Source organism: Pseudochaenichthys georgianus, chromosome 16 (genome assembly GCF_902827115.2).
Source record: "Pseudochaenichthys georgianus chromosome 16, fPseGeo1.2, whole genome shotgun sequence".
Taxonomy (NCBI): Eukaryota; Metazoa; Chordata; class Actinopteri; order Perciformes; family Channichthyidae; genus Pseudochaenichthys; species Pseudochaenichthys georgianus.
In genome coordinates this window covers 27,041,153-27,064,041 of record NC_047518.2, presented here as the reverse complement: position 1 = coordinate 27,064,041, position 22,889 = coordinate 27,041,153, and the positions used below count along the sequence as shown (strand labels likewise).

At 41.4% G+C, this 22,889-nt stretch overlaps 2 protein-coding genes across 4 annotated transcripts; both read left to right on the top strand.

Moving 5' to 3' along the window:
- Positions 1–666: 666 nt before the first annotated feature.
- Positions 667–6,596, top strand: LOC117460562 (metalloreductase STEAP4-like). 2 transcript variants are annotated; one of them, XM_034102073.2, is made up of 10 exons: positions 667–1,217; positions 1,590–1,697; positions 1,791–1,861; positions 1,984–2,071; positions 3,064–3,342; positions 3,439–3,533; positions 3,633–3,743; positions 3,939–3,981; positions 4,166–4,330; positions 5,737–6,596. In XM_034102073.2, the coding sequence occupies exons 1-10, from the start codon at positions 999–1,001 to the stop codon at positions 5,992–5,994; spliced, it is 1,437 nt and encodes a 478-aa protein (XP_033957964.1). In that variant the 5' UTR covers positions 667–998; the 3' UTR covers positions 5,995–6,596. The 2 variants fall into 2 exon arrangements, with proteins under 2 accessions (XP_033957964.1, XP_033957965.1); XM_034102074.2 differs by having other exon boundaries at positions 1,133–1,217; positions 1,649–1,697.
- A 4,328-nt stretch (positions 6,597–10,924) lies between these two features.
- Positions 10,925–17,966, top strand: LOC117461101 (C-reactive protein-like). Of its 2 annotated transcripts, none has more exons than XM_034102805.2 (5): positions 10,925–11,047; positions 15,134–15,188; positions 16,704–16,806; positions 17,086–17,380; positions 17,519–17,966. In XM_034102805.2, exons 1-5 carry the CDS (start codon positions 11,009–11,011, stop codon positions 17,735–17,737), a joined length of 711 nt encoding a protein of 236 aa, XP_033958696.1. In that variant the 5' UTR covers positions 10,925–11,008; the 3' UTR covers positions 17,738–17,966. The 2 variants fall into 2 exon arrangements, with proteins under 2 accessions (XP_033958696.1, XP_071061973.1); XM_071205872.1 differs by lacking the exon at positions 10,925–11,047 and adding an exon at positions 14,811–14,914.
- Positions 17,967–22,889: the final 4,923 nt, after the last annotated feature.

Sequence of the window (22,889 nt, the reverse complement as noted above, 5' to 3'; positions counted from 1 at the left end):
GCATAAATCAGTGAGTGCCTCTTCTGACCACCAGTGACTGATTATAAGGATTGGGTTCCTTTCACAAGGCAAATACCCTTCTGCTATTAAAATGTGTGTTATTTGTTTTGCACACATGTCAAAGTAATTATGCACTTGGTTAGGCATGTGCATTTTATGGTCATTTAATGGAGATCATGCAGGGGAAGAGAAGAGGGGGTTGGGAGCATTCCAGCGCATTCTGTTTGCTAACCGTGACCTAGTCCAGGAAAGAGTGTTTGTAGAAAACCTAAAGTTATTGCACCTTATCTAGGACACTGGTTTACTTTTGTTTGTATTGCTTAGTTTTAATTCTGTGTAAAGCCTAAACCTGCTATACTTGGAGCAACTGACATCAAATAAGCTACAATTGAATACATCTGTGTCACAATGTGCCAGTCACAGCATGTTTTGGTTTTTAGATGTACAATGTAGAGATTTGGTGAAACCTGGAAAATCCTCAGTATTTTTGGCAAGCTGTAATGATTTAAGTGTGGTTTTCCAATGTTACACAATCTGCCACAGTTGATCCAACGATTTCCCAGAAGAAGGCATAGTTGCAACTGTGCCATAATATTTCCCAGCCTCCCACAAACACACACAGTTATCGACAAACACAGAGTCTGTACAGAAAGATCTTTCCCTGACACCCCTGCCAGCAGGGACACAGCTTGGACTGACCTCACCCTGAGGAATGGGAGGGGAAGGGCCAATACAAAACTGACTAAAGCTGGAAATATCTGTCAGACTTTGGGGTAATGAGTGAGAAGAGCAGACGCATTGGCTTAAGGGGCAGACCCTTAATTTGTTGACACTTTTTTCCAGATGCAGCAACAAGAGCTATTATTTTGAAGACTATTATTTTCTTACATCTGACTTGACCCTGGACACATTCAACATTTTAACAGAAAAGTTGGTGGAGTGTTTTGTTGTGTCAGAACCACAGGAGATATCATCACTGTTTGTGTCAGACTGTGGCCATGTCGGTTGACAGCAGCGTGTCGAATGAGGTGCAATCAGAGAGCGTGTTGCTGTGTCCCCAGGGCACCACAGCTGCCCCTGAGCAGAAGCTGCTGTGTATCTTTGGGACTGGGGACCTTGGGCGATCTCTGGGCCAGCGTTTGCTCCAATGTGGCTACGGGGTGGTGTATGGCAGCCGCAGACCTAACAGCTGTGGCCCCTTGCCTTGGGGAACTAAGGTACAACACATTGCATGACGTCTGGATCAACTTCTTTTTGATGATTGTAGTGGTTGTAATCGACAGCTGATCCTTCAGGAAATGTGTTGCATGATGCTCCTAAACCAACTCAAATAACTTTGTTGATACAAGTCAAAGTGCATAGACAGGTTTGGGAAGAATAAAACAATGTTTTTGAGTGTCATATGAGCTGATCAAGGTCACTGATAAAGTGTGTGTTCATGTCTGTCTGCACATGTTGCTGTGATTTGTGTTAATCTGTCGCGGGATATGTGCATGACCAGTGACCTGAGCATGTAATAATATTAATAATAGGTGCTTTTCATCATGAAATGGCCATGCATGACAATAATGTTGGTGTGTGTTGTGCAGGCGATGAACCACGAGGCAGCAGCCATGTCAGCCGCTCTGGTGTTTGTTTGTGTTCACAGAGAAAACTATGACTTCCTGGAGGCTCTTGCACCTCAGCTCAATGGGAAGGTAACTTATTGTACCGTCAGATGCTTGTGTTTAACACAGCAGTTGGTCAATTTCTGACTTTTTACCCACTCTGCTATTTTCATCGATTGGAAGGTGCTGGTGGACGTCAGCAACAACCTCAAGAAGAATCTATACCCAGAGTCCAATGCTGAGTATCTGCAGAGGTGAGTGGGAAATTAGGCAGTAATATATTTACCTCAAATATTGGGAACTCATGGATCATGTGGTTCGCATCACCAACAACTGGTGGCACATCAAACGAAACAGTTTGTTGTTTGTTGTCCAGGCTGATCCCTGGAGCTGACGTGGTGAAGGCTTTTAACACCCTGTCTGCCTGGTCCCTGCAGAACGGACCCTCGGATGCCAACAGACAGGTAGTGAATGTGATGTGATGTTGTTTCCAACTGATTTGTTAAAACAATATTTTGTAGTGGATTTAACACTTGCAAAAATTGTAAAAGCTCCTTTTTTTCTGCTTTTCGGGAATATTTGTTGTGATAGTGACATGTCTCATCTTGGATATAAACTATTGTTCAAATTGTTCTTCTTCCCACTGCAGAACTACAAGCATTTTATAATGTTAGGATGTGTCCGCACAGTGGGGCGTTGATCAATAACTTAAAAAGAATTGTCTCTTTCAGAACGGAAACCATTTCAGTTCAAATTATATTATTAACTCATTTTGAAGTTTGAATCAAACAAAATCCAAGTTAAAGAAGCCAAATCTGAGGCGCCAGCCTCGTGTCTTTGCTATGAATGCCATCTCTGATGTATCCTTGAATCAATTAACTCCACAGTCTCTCTTAGATCTAAGCTCGCCATCACATGCTTTTCTCACTCCCTCTCTACTGCAAAGCTGCAGCATATGTGGATTTTTCGGTCTCATTTTGATCTTGTTGTGCAATCCCAGAGGATTGTAAAAACGTGTGTGTGTGTGTGTGTGTGTGTGTGTGTGTGTGTGTGTGTGTGTGTGTGTGTGTGTGTGTGTGTGTGTGTGTGTGTGTGTGTGTGTGTGTGTGTGTGTGTGTGTGTGTGTGTGTGTGTGTGGGGGTGTGTGTTGTGGGGGTGTATGTTTATGTATGTGTGAGTTGGTGTATTTGGAGCACAATCTGCATGATCACATGTGTTGACTGAGAATTGTTGTTCGTTTTCACCTGCTTTATTCAGCTAAATTTAGTATTTCATTTTGAAAGCTTCTCCAAGTACTTTTATGTTTAATCCTCTGGAGTCAAAACCATCCTTTCATCATTGCGTGTGCAAATACATAATAATAAATGCATAAACATGAAATAATAAAGACATATACTGCTTACATGGGGCATTTCAAGTGTTTTTAAAAGCCATGGGTTGTTTTGAATTGCTCCAGGTGTACCTGTGTGGGAACAGTGTCCAGGCAAAGCAGGCAGTTGAAGAGATGGCCACCAAACTGGGCTTTGCTGCTCTGGATAGAGGGTCTCTGTCAGCGGCTGGAGAGCTGGAGGACTTTCCTCTGCAGCTGTTCCCAGAGTGGAGGCTGCCTCTACGCGTGGCTGTCGGCCTCACCGCCTTCTTCTTCTTCTACTTACTTATGAGAGATGTTGTTTACACGTATGTTGAAAAAAGGAAAGACATCTCCTTCAGAATCATGGTGTCCCTGGCCAACAAGGTAAAGACTGTTTGGTGTGTGAATTTGTGTTAGTCAGGGGAGGCAGAGCACGTCACTGTCTCATTGTAACCACTTCTGTGTTAATCCATCTTTCAGGTGTTTCCCATTGTGTCTCTCATCATGCTGGCTCTGTGTTACCTGCCTGGTGTCATAGCTGCCTACCTTCAGCTCTACAGAGGAACCAAGTACAGGTAAGGAATACAATAAGGATGGGTGAACTGTAATTCAGTGCCCGATCATATTATTTCCAATATATTTCAATCCTACAATTTAAAGTTTGCTTGTTTTAGGCGTTTTCCTGACTGGTTGGATCGCTGGATGCTGTGCAGGAAACAGCTAGGACTGATAGCACTTGGCTTTGCTTTTCTACATGTTTTTTACACTCTCATCATCCCCATAAGGTCTGTAAGAGGTGTACATTGATACTCTTTTTATTAAATATCGGAAAATTGTGCTTTCTCATTCTGGTTGTAAAACCAAAACAAATAATGACAACTTCAACGTAGAGGTAGTCATTAAATATATGAAGCCCTGGTTTTTTTGTTCTTTTTTTGTACTTTCTTTTATCCAAATATTTGTGTCACTATCTTCCACAGATATTATGTGAGATTCAGGATTACTGAAAGTACCATCTCAAAGGTAAGACATAGATATTATAGGTATAAAATATGTGTGTTTGATAAATCTAAAGCTTTGTGTTTGCATCAAAAAGAACAACAATATACAACAATAACATCAGATGATTTTGCATGATGCTGTTCTGTTTAGTACAGAAACGGTACAGCTATAAACATCTCTCTGTCTTGTTTACTTCCCCTTTAAGATCAGGGAGAACAGAACGTCAGTATTTGACACCACAACGGCCTGGCGTGCAGACTCGTTCTACTCTATGGGGATTCTGGGATTTGGCCTGTTTGTCCTGTTGGGAATAAGCTCTCTCCCCTCCGTCAGCAATGCTCTCAGCTGGAGAGAGTTCAGCTTCATACAGGTAGATACTGGCATGTCTGTCCGAGTCATATGATATGAGGGTATCTGGATGTGTTAGTGTGTGAGCTTCAGCTGCTCTGCAGGATGCTTCACAGCTGCCAACATTTGGCTGAATTCTGCATCCTGTTTGCACAGTAAAAATACTGGTGGTTAAACTGGAGGAATGCAGTTTTTTTTATTACAGTTTCCACTGGTGCTGGCCTCATGGTCACCCAAGTAATCTTCCAAACAGCTTTTCCCTTGTTTGTGCTGAGTGTTATTACAAGATCTTTAAATAACCGATGCAAACCTAAAATGAAAATGCTGCTATTGTATTCTGTTCACATCTTCAAAACTTGAACAGCAAAACAATTAAAAAAGGTACATGTGTGTACTGTACACTCTCAAATTGCCTTTGCACTTAAATGTTACACTACTATTTTAATTTAAAAAAATGCACACCCTTTGTAGCCAAGATATTTCACATGCACTCTCAGTCCACATAAATAAAATAATATTGAATGAATGAAAAACAAGCACTTTGTTGGTTATTATAGAGTCATTTTGATGATATTTCATGAATCAGCTCCTGATAAAATTACTAAACAAGCTCATTGGGAAACATAATTTGAAACAACTGATTGTCTTACCTCTACACTGTGCCCTTGAAAAGCTGCAAATGACAACCAGATTGATGATTCAGTTAACACAGAGATACATGTTCATAATATTAAATAGGTTGTGTATCCGTACACAATTTGCCCACTGGAAGTACACATAGGTGTGAATGTGTGTACATGTGCAGAGAACCTACTGGACTTTTAAAGTTTGTGAAAAAAGGCAGAAAAAATATCCGCAACAATATCACCTCATGTACATTAGCCAAGATTGACGGATGAGGGCGATTCTCTGCCCAAATGGAAAACAGTGAGAGTGGGTCGGATAACTTCTAGTTTGAACTAATCTGTTGAAAGCATGTTGGGGATATTTCCATCATTCCTTAGATTTTTCTTTTGAAGTTTACCTCTTCTTCCACTTTGACCAATCAAAAATGAAATCAGCCAAACTATAAGAAGCAATCGCATTCATAAATGTAACTGGGTCATGCCAAGCTAATTTTCTCATTCCACAACTCTCCCTTACTCCAACCCAAATTAGAGCAGTGCTTTAAATGTTAAGTTATTCATCAAATGTAATTTGGGAGGCATACATCATCCGTCCCCACAGTCCTTAGGTTCAGATCATTTGTGTGGACTGAATCTACGTGCCTGTAATGCACCTTCTACAATGGTTGAATAATATCAATTTACGTAACACTTATGCTTATGTCTTTGTAATGATTAGAGCCTATTACACAATAATGACTTCTTTGTTTATATTGTAAATATGTGAATCTGCGATTATCTAACAGTTTTTTCTCTCTTCTAGTCCAAGCTGGGATACCTGACGGTGTTCTTCTGTACTTTGCACACTTACCTGTACGGCTGGGACAAGTTCCTTTATCTCTCTTCGTACAAATGGTTCACTCCTCCAGGCTACCTCCTATCTCTGGTGGTGCCCTCTGTGTTGATTGTGCTAAAGCTGCTGCTCCTCCTACCCTGTGTGGACCGCAGCCTCACACGCATTCGACAGGGCTGGGAGAGAACGGATCCAGAGGACGGCAGTGTGAAAGCTCTGCTAACGTAGACCATCACAATAACAGATGCAAACAAATTGGAATTGAGAAAAACACAAAGAGATCACAGTGAAATGCCTTTCAAAGCGTTATCATTAGGTAATCCTGACACATTGTTCTGGAGGTTATAGATCCAAGCCTGTACAATTGAAACTATTGTTCTGCTTATGATTGAAACTGCTTTCAGTCTCTCTTGATGCTTGATGTGATCATCTTGAAATTGCTCCAATTTGTTCACATAGTTTCTCAATAGCACTGTGAAGGCTTTCATTAGTTAAACAAATACCTTGAACACTAGATAATCACAGACAGACACATAAAAGCAGCCTTGCAACAGAGAGTTCAATGTTTTTATGACACCCGTGTACAGGGAAAGGGTCCAACTTTGTTGTTTATCACCCTTACATCAGCAGCAACACGTTTCACTTTAATTATTATACTTCATACAGTACATTCTATCAACCTTCATCTAGAGTTTTTGGCCGGTTCTGTATATCGAATTGACTTTGTATCTTTTTTTTATATTTGAATTGTTGGATCTATTGTTATTTTTTTATTAATGTTTCTATATGTCAACTGTAACCACATTTTAATAAACTGTGTAACCCAACAATGTTGTTTTTCTCTCTTTCTCCCTCCTGTATGTACTTAACATAACCTGTTAGCAGATTTAGACTTATACCTTTTGTCTCTCTGCAGCAGAAAGGTGACTATTCTCAGCAGTTGAAGTTTAGCCATTCATCTCGGCGTTATTTATTAGATGCACACTGGTCAAGACACTTGAGGACTGAACAAGAAGGGGCGTGACTCCAACTGTCATATACCCCAGGTAGTGACATCACAATCATGTGCTACAGCGCTACACAATGAACACAGTAGTAGTCGCAGCTACATATACAAACAATATGGTACACAGTATTACATGGAGTCATACAATATACAATATACATGTCTGTATGTTATACCTCAACAACCTCATTCTGTCTGAAAGCTCACTCAAACTCTGAGGGTTTTCCCCTGCTGACTCGAGTGCGCTCTGTCTAGTCGTCTTGGTCTGATCCCTCCAGGGTTCGTCCCTCCGGCTGATCTGATGCTGTTCTCCAGGAAACATTCGCTTCGAGCTGCAGGCTTCTCCCCAGTCATTACAGGATCTCATCACATCAGTGGAGAGAGGAGCGTGCAGACTCCTCCATCACTGAAGTCCTCTGGATAAAATATGAAGATGTTACAGTACAAATAGGCCTTTGATGGTGTGGTACATTGATTTATTTGAGTTGTTCATGAAAGAAGAGAAGAGAGCAGAGAACTGAGGGCTGGCAGTTTTTAGATACACATGATCAAGCATCGATCTATAAAATCGGTAAAGGGGGCGTGCACCAATATGTATGTCACATATTGGTCACATTCATGATCAATGCATTCTTAACACAGGGCACAGACACAAACATACATCTGTGATGCAGAAAGACGGGAGGGAAAAAAGGGAAAGAAGAAAAGATTCGTTAAGCAAAATATATTTTTTTAATACTGTTTATTCCCCATATCAAAATAATTGACATTGGAGAAGTTAATGATAATGATACATGTTGTAAATCTTATTTTAAAGTGCTTTCCCACTAAATGAAATGACTTCACAGAACCCGGCTGCTATTGGATTTTACAGTGGTAAGTCAAGTCATGAATTTGACGAGTTTAAAGGGAAAACATTTTTCAATGATCAGGGTGCAAAGCTGTAGCATGATAGAACATTATTGCAAACGTAGGTCATTAGATATACGTAATTTGGGGCAATATCTTATATCACACTTTTTAGGCTTTAATCACTAACAGTCTCACAAAAGGTTGTTGTGGCACTTTGGTGATAACGCATAGTCAAAGCTGTTTAGATCTCTCCAGAGGGATACATAGGAGACATCTTCCACATGTCAAATTCAACACATGCAGGACCAGGCTTACAGCCTTCTACCTCGTTTTTCTATCAGTCATAAGATCTATATTTTTAAAAAGTAGATGTTTTAGATGTTTCACTTTGAGATGCACACCCATGTCAGCTTTTTCTCATCTCTCACATTTATTTTCCAGCAATTAACTTGCAGCCCATTGATTGTAATAAATAAAGATGTGATCCCAACAATTATATAGGTCTTTCACCAACATCATTTATTTAAAAGAAATAACATCATTTTGTAATAAATTATATACAAGTCTGATCTCAAATGTATCTTTCACTCTTATCTTTAGATTTGTCAGATAAAATATTGACCTTCCCACAACAAACCAACATAAAACTGAATACCTCAAGACAGGATTTCAGTGTTTTAATTGTCTGTCTCAGTTCATATAGTTTAAAATTAATGACAGAACCAACAGAGTCTCCAATTGTGAAAGGGCAGCATGATCATTTATTTTCAATGCCTACAGGTCCATTACAGACCTCAGCAGAAACCACTTTCTTTTCTCTCTGCTTACACACCGTGCTGAAAATGTCTCCCTAATCTTCAGGCATGCCACTGTAGTGAGTAGTGCTCCTGAAGGCAACTCAAGGCCTGACTCCTCCCCCAAACACCCCCCTCATTAGAGCAGGGTATAAAAGGCACCTGGGTCCCTTGGCTCTCCTTTCATGGTCGGTGGTACCGATGCAGCATAACTAAAATGTAGGATACTTTGTCTCGTTTCTAGTATTTTATGCTTACTTGCTGCTTCCTTGCAGATTCCTGAAGCTCAGCAAGGTTCTAAAACCTCATCCTGTGGTGAGTAGGGCAGAACCTGAATTGTTTGTATGCCACATGGAGAACAATTTGTAACCTTCATTTAACTATTGCTTTTAGGTTCACCTGCTGCTGTTTTGTTCTCTTGACTTAGTTATTTTTGTTTATGTCGTTAACACATTTTGTTTAGCTTAGTTTTGCATTTGTCTTACACTTATACTTTTCCTGTTTATCAGTACTTAACCAACTGAGATAATTTTTGTTTAACCTTGTTTCAGTTTGTTTTTATTTTTAGTCGAGCTGATTGCCGGTCATTGGGGGGGGGGGGGTGGCTAGTCACTAGTGATGGCGAGATGAAGCCTTATGAAGCTTTGAAGCTTTCCAGCCAATTGGTTCGCAAAAGGGTTCATCTCATGAGGCTTCATCATGGGCTTCATTTGAACACAAACCCCCTGTTGGTCAAAGTGTGTAAAACAGGCAGATTGGACATCTCAACAGTGTGCTCTCATACCGAGTTCGCATTGAGTAAAGCCTTAGAATAACTCTAAACAACGAACATTAAATCATACTTTCATGTTAACAATATTGTATTTATTACAGTTTAATGATTGTGATTGAAAAGCCTAAGGAGGCTGCTAAACATTGCAAAGAGGGATTTGTATTCCTTAATAATATTCATAAACTTAACTATGTTGTAGCCTGAGAAAGAATACATTTATTATCTCATTTAGCTGTAGCTTTTATAAACAACAAAAAATACATATTGTTCAGTCCAGGGACCCTGCGGCCATGAGTCAACTGCTTTCAGGCTGAGCCACAGCACACACGCTGAATCTCCTTGAAAACACTGTAAGATATGTATTCCTGTATTTATTGATGTTTTTATTCCTACATTTATTTATGCTTGTATCTGGTAATACTTATGACATGTTCCGACCTCTATAAGTGAGGGTCTGAGCTCTCTTGATTCCATCGTGTCACCGGGCCCGGGTACAGGAGGGGTAATATGGTTCTTATTATACATCCATGGGTATTATGAGCGTTGTGGTTCAACGGTTCAACCGATCTGAATCGCTTCCTGAAGCAGTCACGTGGTATCGACAGGCAGCGAGGCTTCGTTTGTCATCGGTGACGTCACTGGCCCAAAACGATACAAGCCTCGGTACATGCTTCACAAAAAGCTTCGGGGATTACTCGACACACGCTCCGAAGCCTCGGCGCCATACGTAACATCACTACTAGTCACCCTCACGGTTTGTTGTGGTGAAGAGCACCGGGGAGCACGCGTGAGTGACCCGTTTGCTGTGTGTGGTTTGCTGTGACTGCACCAGAGGCCTGTACTATGAAGCCGGTTCAACCTAACCTGGATATGTTTGAGTTAGCCGGTTGGCCTAATCCAAAACACACGCACTCTCGCTAAACGGTCCTACGACGCGGATTATCAAGTGGATCGCTCTGTCCTATCTATTTAGGTGCGTGTTCACATGAAAGGGGTGGTATTTGGAGCATTCGACCAATCACAAACATGGACAAGCGTACTGACAGCGCAGCGCGTCATACTTCCTGAATGAAAAATCAACTATAATATTAGACATATGAAGAAGTTAACCTGTTAAGCCCCAAGCCTGTTTTTCAGGTCTCAGGCTCGAAAAGGACATTTCCAGAACAAATATACATATAACTACACATCTAAAAGGGGGAAATTAATAATATTTTTTCTCAAAGTAATGATAAACCTGTGAGTTGGATGTAGAACATTCAGAATCAATATAGATGTTTTTTATTTTAAAGAAAATTCAGATTGAACATAGTATAAAACTGTAAATTATAGTGTCCGTCCAAAAACATTATTTTTTACTTATAGTGAAAACTACCCTTGGATGATGGTAAGGTAGACTAAAAGCTTTAGGAATCCAAAGTACAACATAATATGTACCCTGTATCAAGATTGATGCAAAACAAGTGAAATTTGACCTTTTTAGAGAGGTTTAGCAAAGAAAACTCCACCGGGGTCATTTGGGTGGAAATGGGCGTTTTTGCCGTTTCTCTGGAACCCATTGGTCGATTTTGATGATTGACATCTCTTTTTAACCAATGAATAGAGCAAATAGAATCGAAGGGGAATTTCCACATACACACCAACGTTACCATTGAGAAGTGGGGGCTATGCGCACGCAGTTTTCCAAAAGCGAAACCTATCTTACGCTCTGAAATCTGAAAACTTAAAACTAGGTTTATTGCTGATGGCTTATCAGAAATCATTTCAAAGTGACACAGACACATTGGATTAACCTTCAGCAGTGTTTTTATCGTTTTAATGCCATTGAAGAGCACTTTTGATCAGACAACAACAGAGGTAAGACATATTGCCGTGTTTGCTACCTAATAGGGGTGTAACGGTTCACAAACATTTCGGTTCGGTACGTACCTCGGTTTTTAGGTCACGGTTCGGTTCGGTACGTTTTCGGTACAGCAGAAAAAATTATCACAAAACATAACATATTTTTTTTAATTATTATTAAACTGTGAATAATGTATTCACTCAAATAAATGCAAAATATAATAAAATAAACATTAAGGTGCAGCATTTCGATGAACTGAAATAATCTGTATTTGAACTGTACTGTTCTAGTACTCACAAAACATAAACTATTAGTTTTGGGTTTTTAATTATTATTAAACTATGAATATTCACTCAAATAAATATAAAATATAATAAAATAAACATTAAGGTGCAGCATTTCGATGAACTGAAATAATCTGTATTTGAACTTTACTGTACTAGTACCTAAGCAGCCAGCTTGACATTATGACTTGCTTGTCATTGTATTTTCATGTTTTTTTAAAGAAAGATGTACTTGTCCACATTGCTTGCCGAAAGGGCAGATCTGCTGGCACTAACAATGTCTCCTGCTGTGGAGAACACACCCTCTCGCTAGGGACAGAGGTAGCAGATACAGCCAGGTAGCGCTTTGCTAACATGGCAACATAAGGATATTTGCCGTTTGTAATAGCTTTGGCTCGGTCTGAACTCTCTGCGAGTGGTGGAGGCTAAATGCTAGCGGGAGTTGGGTTTGCACTTCAGTCTTTTGGTACCGGTGATATTCACATTCGGGTGATGCCTTTTCAAATGAGTGTGCAAGTTTGATGTATTGCCAGCCGCGTAACCAATGTTAGTTGAACAATGCCTACAAACAGCTTTGGTTCGGTCCACCTGTCTTTGTCCGTCATCCGTGTACGTAACTGCAAAACCAAAATGTTCCCAAACCGGAGACTTCAATGATGCTGGAGGATTTTCGAGCTCAACTTTATCTGCGTTCGCCATTTCGACAGTTCCTCAAATTACTGACTACATTTGAACGCATCCCTCTGACCAGCTCGTCCAATTAAATGACTTGCTCGCTCTATGACGCGTTGAACACAATGGGAGCAAATTACTCTGAATGCTGCGCCGCAGCACCTGAGATTACTTCCATGAAGTTGTTCACGTTCTCAATTTTTTACGTTTAACGTTATATTCGTTCGGTACACTTCGGTACACACGTGTACCGAACCGAAGGGCCCGTACCGAATAATTTCGGTACGGGTACGTGTACCGTTACACCCCTACTACCTAATGCCACGTGTTGTGATGTCTGTTTTTGTTTCTAATGTCACGAGTTCTGATCATGGAGTGATGCTATAGATGCCTATCGATTCTGTGTTCTACTCGGAAATACTTCTGAAAAAAGAGGTTCATAATAGACCTGTCTTCTCCACACGGCTCAACCATCCCGAGCATTGATAGCGTCATTCCAAGCCCTGATTTTTCGATGCAATATGCAAACATCGACCACAACCTCACCCTCATCCACTCAGCAGACCGAGGAGCATTGCTCTCTAAAGCAGACATCACCAGTGCATTCAAAATATTGCCTATTCCCCCAGAATTCTGGCATTTCTTCTGAGTGTACTAGAAGGGAGCCTACTACTTCTCGGTACGTCTCACATTTGGCAGTCCCAAAATGTTCGATCCTCTTTCAGAAGCTCTGTGCTGGTATAACAGACAGGCCTGCTAACATTGAATTCATCTAAAAGGTTCGGATTCCTGGCCACACCAACACAGCAAGAATGACACCAAGATAAGTATAAAATTATTTAATTTTTTTACAAAATCACTTTAAAAACACCTCGTTAATAAATATTTAAATAACATACGGTTAAAATAATGTTCAACTCGTCTAAGCAATAGTTCAGGGGAGATGTTTCAAAATACCAATAATGACGACCCTCTGGTCATTGAGCCCTCGGTACACAGAAAGGGCACTCAGGGTAAACCAAATGAACTTCAATGACAAAAAACACAAGCTCAATGAGGAGGAAATAATCACTTCCCTTAGCTTGGAGTTCAGCGAGCGTTGAAACAATGATGGTTGGAGGCCGCTTCACCAGGGCGAGAGGAGGAAGGTCTGGTTCACCAGACGTGGGTCAGTTTGTGGCGAGGAGCAAGAGGGATCTGATCCGGTCCGATCTGTGACAGGGCAAGTTAGCAACTGTCGAGAAAAAACATTGAGACTTCCAGCAGGTAATCTGGTGTTTTTATAGGTGAGTGGAGTCGGCAACTGGCGAATGAGATCAGTGATTTTAACTGGGTTCAGGTGTGTCAATTAGCAACGTGTCTGTGTGTCTTTGTCAGGATAGTTTGTGGAGGAGGTTAAGGAAGCATGCAAATATTTATACACAACAAGAGTTCATCGCTATGATAGCGCACAACAACATTAAAATCACGATATATAACATGTAACAGTCACAAAAAAGTTTAAACATACATCCCACTGTCTTACAAGATGGCTTTATGCACTTTATGACACTGGATTCTGACAAACAATCACAGACTCCCCTACGTGCTCCATCTCCTCGACGATTTTCTCTTCATCACTCCACCATTCTCTCCCCCTCGTGATAGGCTTAATACACTCGTACAAAAAAGTTCCAACCTTGGCATCCCTCTGTCCGAAGAAGAGGTCTAGAACCTCCATCGAGTTCTTAGGCATCATCCTGGACTCGATGTACTTCCAGGCTTCTCTACCTTAGCCCTCCTCGGCCACCTAAATTACGCCATTCGCATAATACCACGAGCAAAACCTTTCTTGTCAAACCTGCTGAACAAAGCTGCCTCCGTCCCCTCCATCAACGATCGATACATTTTTAGACAATGCATGCAAAATGGAAATGCATCTCTGGTAAGATTTGTTGTCTCCATGGAATGGCATCTCCTTCTTTTATGACAAATTCAACAATAAACCTGAGGATATTCAACTCTTCACGGACGCAGCTCCCTCCATAGGTTTTGGGCGCAACTATGCAGGGAGATGGTTCTCTTCTGCCGGTTACCCAGAGTTCATAGCTCTCAATTCAGCGCCTCAACTCCTATCTCAGCCCATACGAGCCTCTAACAAAATAACTCGGCGTCAGGTACACTGGCCACGCAACGCCTGAAACATCCACTCTTTCTCACCCGAACAGGAAAAAAGGCCACACGTTTGTTGTTCCAGAAACACTTTCAAAACATTCTGCGTATTTTGGGGATATTCTCAGAACATTATTCGAGCCATTCCTACCGCATTGGCGCAGGAGTCCACAGCAGCGAGACATATCCGATCAAACCATCCAGGTCCTCGGTCGCTGGTCATCCCAAGCATATTCTACATTGTATTTTTGTAACTCTGGCACAACAATTTCCTTCGAGAGTAAATCAAGTCTTATCTTATCATACCACTTTTACATCCGCAACAATCTAAACAATCTCAGACATGCACACGCTCAACTAAGCTCCATTTAATCAGACTCTTTTGGGGCCCGTAATCAGCCCGAGCGAAATCTTGCTGGAGATGGAACCCCCATTCTGAGGCTCCTTCTGCAAAGACCATAGCACATCCTCCCAGACCAGACCAACATACCTCCAAAATAGTCTCATGTCGTTCACTTCAGGTTTATAGAGTACCCTATGATAATGTGCATTCACATTATAACTATTTCAACATGAAAACTTTAAATTCTGTTGATTCAGCGAAAAGCGCACTGTTTATGGGATAACGCCTTTTTACATTACAAGATACTCAGGCCAAAAAAATCAGAAGTAGATTAAGGAAGGAAATACAGAGACAGAAATGGGGAAGCACGGAGTGCACAAAACTCAGAATCGTACTCAAGCTGAACACAACATCAAGACACGGATTTAAAGGTAAGATTGGCATAAGAATTTACATTTTCTATTACATGTAAACTTTTTTTTCGATAACCTTCTCCAACTTTGTTTGTGTTAGCAGTCCAAGGTAATCCAGATGGAAATACTTGGTCGTTTTTGGAAGACACCATCAACTCAAAAGTGCCCTTTTATTAGTAACAAAAAATAAGTGTAATAATATGTGTTTTTTCATGATGTCTTTTGTCTTTTAATTAGATGGTGTGTTTGCTGGTGTTGCTGATGTTGGCATCATCTGCTGCGAGTCCTCAAGGTAAAACATAATCTTCATTTCAAAGATGGAATGCCAAAAGTCAATATAGGAGTTTGTAGCACTCTGTGGCCATTTACCTTTAACACGCCAACAGAAAAGTAACTATCACAGTATTATGTTTTCATGTAAATCAAATCAAATCAAATCAAGTTTTATTTATATAACGATTTTTGGTCGAGCCAAAGTGCTGTACATATAATAGAAATAGCCTACAGTAGAGACACTTTACAGCTAATACAATAGCACAGATTGTTCAGAATATCAGTATGAGAAAAAACGACACCCTCTATCCTTAGTCCCTCACATCGTACAAGTCAAAACTTCCGGAGAAAAACCCACAGTTTAAGGGGAAACAATGGGAGAAACCTCAGGGAGAGCAACAGAGGAGGGATCCCTCTCCCAGGACGGACAGACCTGCAATAGATGCCGTGTGTAAATCGAAGAGATAATACATTTTACAGCATAGGTAGTCCAAATGTTAGGAAATGCATGTGTCTGTAATAAGAAGATGAATCTACGAAGATGTCAACTACAATCCTGTGGGAGCCTTCAGGGAGGCAGCAAGACGAGACCCAGGCAGGACCGCAGGGACAGGTTTAGCCACGACCCGAAGTCCACGACTTAATCCAGAACTCAGGATAGAGGATCCAGGACCACAGCAAGAAGATCAGCCTCGACTCCGGATCCCGGCGTAGATATAGACACAAAACAAGAACAAATGTGTCTGGGTTAATCGGAACAAGAGAATACACAGACAGACAGACAGACAGACGGAAGAACAAACACTCCCTTAAAATAGATTGAGGGCAAACGATAGCAAGTAAGAGAGTAAGAAACATAGGTGGAGAGGCACACTCAGGGAACAAGGTCCCCACTGGAGCCTTAGTTGGAAATTGATGAGAGATAGGGAGGTACGTTGTGTCTACGAATTGTAACACTCCCCGGCCTGTCTAAGCCACTCTACAAACCGTTTCCCTCGAATAAAACTCGAAAGGTTAGAGGGGGAAAAGGTCTTGGGTAAAAGTTATTCTTGTTAAGAGAAGCCTAGAAGGCCAGAGAGAAAAAGTGAGTTTTAAGTGTTGAGTGAAACAGAAATAGAAACTGGATGAGACAATAAGCAAACCAAAAAGCTAAGTGGAGTTTCAAAAAGGCTTTTATGAACCATTAATGTCCGAAACTGTCGTCCTACTGTCAGTTGGCGATTTCACATATGAATGCAGAATCTGTTTATAATCTTTAACGTACCATTAGTTGTGGCTCTCTTTGTATAGTTTTTTCCTAAGTTTTCAAGCATCTAAAATGTACTTTCTCAAAGTTGCCTAATTTTTTTATGATGCAATCGTCCTGATTTATTGTAAGGTTTATTAAATTCATCCAATGTTATGGTGAGAACAATTTATGTATTAAAGTATTTAAACTGATAATGTATAATGTACTTAGTCAACTTATATCTTTAACTTCTTGCTGGAAAAGATAAAAAAAAACAAGTAATTCTAAGTTTACTCCCTCTGTTAGATCTTTCAGGTAAAATGTTTACCTTCCCACAACAAACCAACACGGCTCATGTGACGCTGACAACATCAACTGTGAGCTTTAACGCTGCAACCGTCTGTCACAGGTAACAGTGAATTCGCAAAATGCATTGTATAAAACAATCCACTGAGAAATATATGATGCATTTCGCTGTAAATTACTGCTTTATTTTATTGCCATCTAACTATATTTTATTAGTGTCCTTAAATATTGTTTGTTTTATATTAGACTTTTTATTTTATATGGAGATTTTTTGTTTTATATTTTATGTATGCACCATGACATCAAGTCAAATTCCTCGTATGTGTGAACCTACCTGGCAATAAACCCGTTTCTGATTCTGATGTCCATGTAATGCCCACAGGTCCTTCACAGACCTCAAAAGAGACCACATCCTTTTCTCTATGGCAACACGGACTAATTCCAATGCCTTCCTGGTTTTCTGGGATTCTACAAACAAGGAGATGGAGCCTCATATCAAGGATTTAAAGATAGAATATGGAGGGTGTGATTACAAGCCAGGCATGTGGCACTCTATTTGTACCACATGGGACTCTGTGACTGGACTAGTGCAGGTATGGTGTGATGGACGACCTTCCAGTAGGATGTTTATCACCAGTGGACCAATCAGTGGAAGCACAATAACTATTTTAGGACAGGTACGGTTAATTTTCTTTAAACTAATACTGTATATCCTAATGTTTGACTTGTTGTGGTTCTCTAGTCTATAGAGTTCAACTGAAATATTGTACAATTTAGCTTTAATCGACTGTCTCTCAAACCTCTATAATTTGCAGGAGCAGGATTCCCACGGTGGGGGGTTTGACTTAAAGCAGTCTTTTGTTGGCATGATGTCTGATGTCCACATGTGGGACTACACCCTCTCCGCCTGTGAGATCCAGAAGTACGTGGATGAACTAAACTTCACTCCGGGGAATGTGCTCAACTGGAGCGCGCTGGATTTCCAGATCACCGGAAGAGTGCTGACAGAAAACAAACAAATGACCTGTCACTAAACTTGTAAAGTTTGAAAAAGTGACTGCTTTAATTTCTGATTAAACCTAATGAAGTCAGTATGTTAAAGAGTTTTTGATGGTTCTGATACAAATGTTCCTGCCTGTGCTAGACTGAGCAAAACATTACTCCAAGGTTCAGCTCAGGCTACAACAAGGTCTGTGTAGTCTAGAGTTACCCGAACCATGTTTCTTTTGACACCATATTTTTCAATAAATGTGTTCTACAAAAGTGTTGCTTCATTTCCTGTGTAGAGATAATGAATGATTATTCTGACCCCCAGCAACACATATAGGGCTCAAGGAAGAAATGAACCCAAATGCACAAATTATAAGCAAAAGGTATGTTTACTTTGTCGTTGAACACTTAAGTGCTTTGTCACAGGAAAACAAAAGGACGTGGTCATGAGAAATACGTTTGGGTGCTAAAGGCAGGGAACACAGTTACAGGGGCTTTACTGTAGATGAGGATGTAACGGGAAGGATGTGGTTTGGAGGTCACGTGACACGCAAGACTGGAAGAAAACCAGCAGATTGGCAACAGATTAAAAAGTTACAAATAAACTGACATGCTTGTGTTGAGACTTAAAAAGACTACAAAAGATGTTTTGTTTAACATTTGTCTAAGATTGTGTATGTCTTTCAACAACGAACATTTCAAAAGGCCATATTGATTATTTCCAAAATATCATATTCAGAAGTGTATTACAAGGTGCAAGGCAAGGCAAGGCAAGTTTATTTATAGAGCACTTTTCAACGCAAGGCAATTCAAAGTGCTTTACAAAACAAAACAAAAACAAAAAAAATGAAAGACATTAAGCATTAAAAAAGAAAAGCTAATCAAATAAACATTAAGAAAAAATACATGGATAAAAGTTACAGTGCAGTCTAAAATATAAATAGTTCAATTAAACATAACAAGAAAAAGTACATGGATAAAAGTTACAGTGCAGTTTAAGATATGAATAGTTCAAATAAAAGCAGCGACAAAAAGAAAAGTCTTTAGCCTGGATTTAAAAGTAGTCAGAGTTGCAGCGGACCTGCAGGTTTCTGGGAGTTTGTTCCAGATATTTGGAGCATAATAACTGAACGCTGCTTCTCCATGTTTAGTTCTGACTCTGGGGACAGAAAGCTGACCAGTCCCTGAAGACCTGAGAGATCTGGATGGTTCATAGTTTAGCAGGAGGTCAGTAATGTATTTTGGGCCTAAACCATTCAGTGCTTTATAGACCAGCAGCAATATTTTGAAATCTATTCTTTGACACACAGGAAGCCAGTGTAAAGACTTCAGAACAGGAGTGATGTGATCCACTTTCTTAGTATTAGTGAGGACTCGAGCATCGGCGTTCTGAATCAGCTGCAGCTTTCTAATAGATTTTTTAGTGAGACCTGTGAAGACACCATTACAGTAGTCCAGTCTACTGAAGATAAAGGCATGGACAAGTTTTTCCAAATCCTGCTGTGACATTAGTCTTTTAATCCTAGATATGTTCTTTCGGTGATAGTAGGCTGATTTAGTAACTGTTTTAATGTGACTGTTGAAACTCAGGTCAGAGTCCATGACTACACCTAGATTTCTGGCTTTATCTGTTGGTTTGAACATTGCAGACTGAAGCTCAGCGCTAACTTTTAAACGTTCTGCCTTGGCTCCAAAAACCATTACCTCAGTTTTATCTTTGTTTAATTGGAGAAAGTTCTGACACATCCAGTCATTGATTTGTTCAATGCACTTACTCAGTGTTTGAATTGGAGCATAGTCTCCTGGTGAAATTGTTACGTAAATTTGTGTGTCATCTGCATAGCTATGGTAACTTATTTTGTTGTTCTTCATTATCTGAGCCAGTGGTAGCATGTAGATGTTAAAGAGAAGAGGCCCCAAGATGGAGCCTTGAGGAACCCCACATGTCATATTTGTCAACTCAGATGTGTATTTACCTATAGAAACAAAGTTGTTTCTGTCCTTTAAGTAGGATTTAAACCAATTTAGAACTGTTTCCGAAAGTCCCACCCAGTTTTCCAGTCGGTCCAGTAATATGCTGTGGTCAACAGTGTCAAACGCAGCGAAACAGTTCTCAATTGAACGTCAATCTGCCATTGACTTTTCTTGATAACTTTTCTTGCTAAATGACCACGTGTGTACAATGCTTGTGGTGATATTCAAACAGAGAGTAATCAGGGCATCTTTACCCAGACATTTAAACAAACTACCACTTGGCCCACAGCACATGTTTTGTAAAGTTCAGTGTTACTCCCCACTACTACTTATTTCAGTTTTTAAAATAAAGGCAGAGATGCTGCTCCATGACTGCTGTGTATAATACCCTGACAACTTCATATAGAGATAATATTGTGCTGTGGAGCTGTCAGCTTTTTTGAAAGGTCATTTGCCCCCTACTGGCCAACAAGTTATAAATAAAGCTTTAATTAAAATAGTTGTTTTTTTTAAATGTTATAATAGTATAAACATGTTAATTCAATCAGACAGCAATACCTTGTAGTAACTCCCTTATAATATAATAGGCCTTTACTAAAATCCTACATTTCCTCTGTGTTTTATCAGTTCTCCCAGTTCAAACCGGAGAGACGTGATGTAAGAATTACATATTTATTGTTTACACGTCATATGAATGAAATGATTGCCATGATAATACAACAGGGGAATGTAATGGTGTTTGGCGATTAGGCCCCGGTTTGCAGGATAATCATTCAGGAGGGAAAGCACCGCTCCGATGAAATCCCCGGGGTCTAGACACTGGTGGTGGTGATAAGTAGGTGAGACCGGTCTGAAGAAGGAAGGTTTAGCTTTGTCCTGGAGGAGAGAGGGGTGGAGGCGGGTTGCGGTCATCTGCAAATGACAACTGACAGGGAGGAAGAGCAGGCATTTAAGGAATTTAGCATGTGCAGCTATTGGCTGCTGAAGGGTGACGCCCTCATATTTAATGAGGGGGGAAGGGAGCCATCGAGTGACGTGTAAGTGACTCGTGTTAGGTCTTCCTTATTGAACTTGCGCTAAGCTTCATTTCAAACTGGAGAGACGTGATGTAAGAATTACATATTTATTGTTTACACGTCATATGAATGAAATGATTGCCATGATAATACAACAGGGGAATGTAATGGTGTTTGGCGATTAGGCCCCGGTTTGCAGGATAATCATTCAGGAGGGAAAGCACCGCTCCGATGAAATCCCCAAAACTATAGGTTACTTACGTAACCCCAGTTTTCAGAGTAACATGAAGTGAGATGTCTCACTATGGGATGCGCCTCATCGCGGAGCAAACAGAAGCATCAATCTCATTACGCCAATCCTGATTGGCTGGTGATCTTGACGTCAACGTCAGGGGAAATAACCCCCTATAAGTAGCCTGCGCCACGACGCATGCGTCATTCAAAATAAGCACCTCTTCTCGCTTCACCATAGCAAGGAGGGCCGTCTGGTGAGACATCTCACTTCATGTTACTCTGAGACTGGGGTTACGTAAGTAACCTATAGTTCTCATTCATAACACTCCGTTCGATGTCTCACTATGGGATATTGTAGCTCCCGTATTGCCAGACGAGCTTATCTCGAAGATCACCGATCAACCAGAATTTAACAGGTGGAGTCCCGACTCAACAAGGTGCCCAGCACTGCTCGGGCCACGCTTGGAGCGGAGACGTCTAGCCTGTAAAAGCGGACAAAAGTGAGCGGCGAAGACCAGCTTGCCGCTGCACAGATATCCTGGATGGAAACACCCTTGAACAAAGCCCAGGATGTAGCCAGGCCCCGAGTCGAGTGAGCCCGCAGACCCGAAGGTGCTTGCAGATTCTGACTCGTATAGGCCAAAGCAAACGCCTCCACGATCCAGTGGGATAGTCGTTGCTTAGTAACAGGCTTACCCTTGTGAGGTTTAGCCCAGGACACGAAGAGTTGGTCATTAAGACGAAGCTCCTTTGATCTGTCCATATATGTGTGTAAAGCCCGGACTGGACACAATAGATCCTGCTGCTGCTCCCCGGAGGAAACCAGCTGCGGAGGAAATGCCTCAATGTCAATCGGGGTACACGAACCAACCACCTTTGGTGTAAAGGCAGGGTTGGGTTTCAACAACACTCTCGTTTGCCCTGGGGCGAACTGAGTGCATGAGGGATGTACAGACAGTGCATGGATATCACTGACCCGTTTAGCGGATGCCAGGGCCAGTAACAGCACTGTCTTGAGTGACAGATGTTTCATGTCAGCTCCTTCCAGGGGTTCAAATGTGGTCATTTTGAGCCCATTTAAGACCACTGCCAGGTCCCATAAGGGCACCAGCGACCTGGAGACAGGGAGGAGCCTGCGAGCTCCCTTCATAAAACGGCAAACCAAAGGATGTTGGCTAGCCGTCTTACCCTCAAAGCCCACATGGCATGCAGCAATAGCAGCCAGGTACACCTTGATCGTGGAGAAAGCTCTGTGTTTATCGATCAAGTCCTGTAGGAATGATAAAATCACCCCGACAGGACATTGAAAAGAGATGTGTCCTTCTTGAAGGCACCACTCCTCAAACACCCTCCACTTACAGTCGTAAAGAGACCTGGTGGAGGAAGCTCTCGCACTCTGAATAGTGTTTATCACCTTCTGAGGGAGTCCCACTGTATTCAGATTGTACCACTCACGGGTCAGGCCCATAGTGCCCTGCGCTCTGGGCATGGGTAAAGGATCGCCACCCCCGCCTGAGACAATCTGTCCCTGCGTGGTGGGGGCTGCCATGGCTGCCCGCACAACAGCTGATATATCTCCGCCAGCCCGTATATTGCGGGCTAGGGTGGAAACATCAGAGTAAGTGTGTGGTGTTGCTCCTTCACTCTGGCCAGAGTTAAGTGGAACAGAACCAGGGGTGGGAACGCGTACAGAGGACCCGGAGGTCAATCGTGTACGAGTGCGTCCCCGCCTCACGGTGCATTTAAATCGTGCATTAAAGAGAACAGCTGTCATTGAGCATTTTCTCCCTTTGCAAACAGACTTAACGCAGCTCCGCCGTAACGCACCCACAGCGGACTCCCGATCCTTGGATGAGGAGTCCAGTCTGCATAGAGTGGTGCACCTTTTGACAGTAATTCTGTCCCTAGGTGCATAACTCCCGGTACCTGTGTCGTTCTCAGAGAGAGGAGACGTCTGCCGCTCCAGGGGATC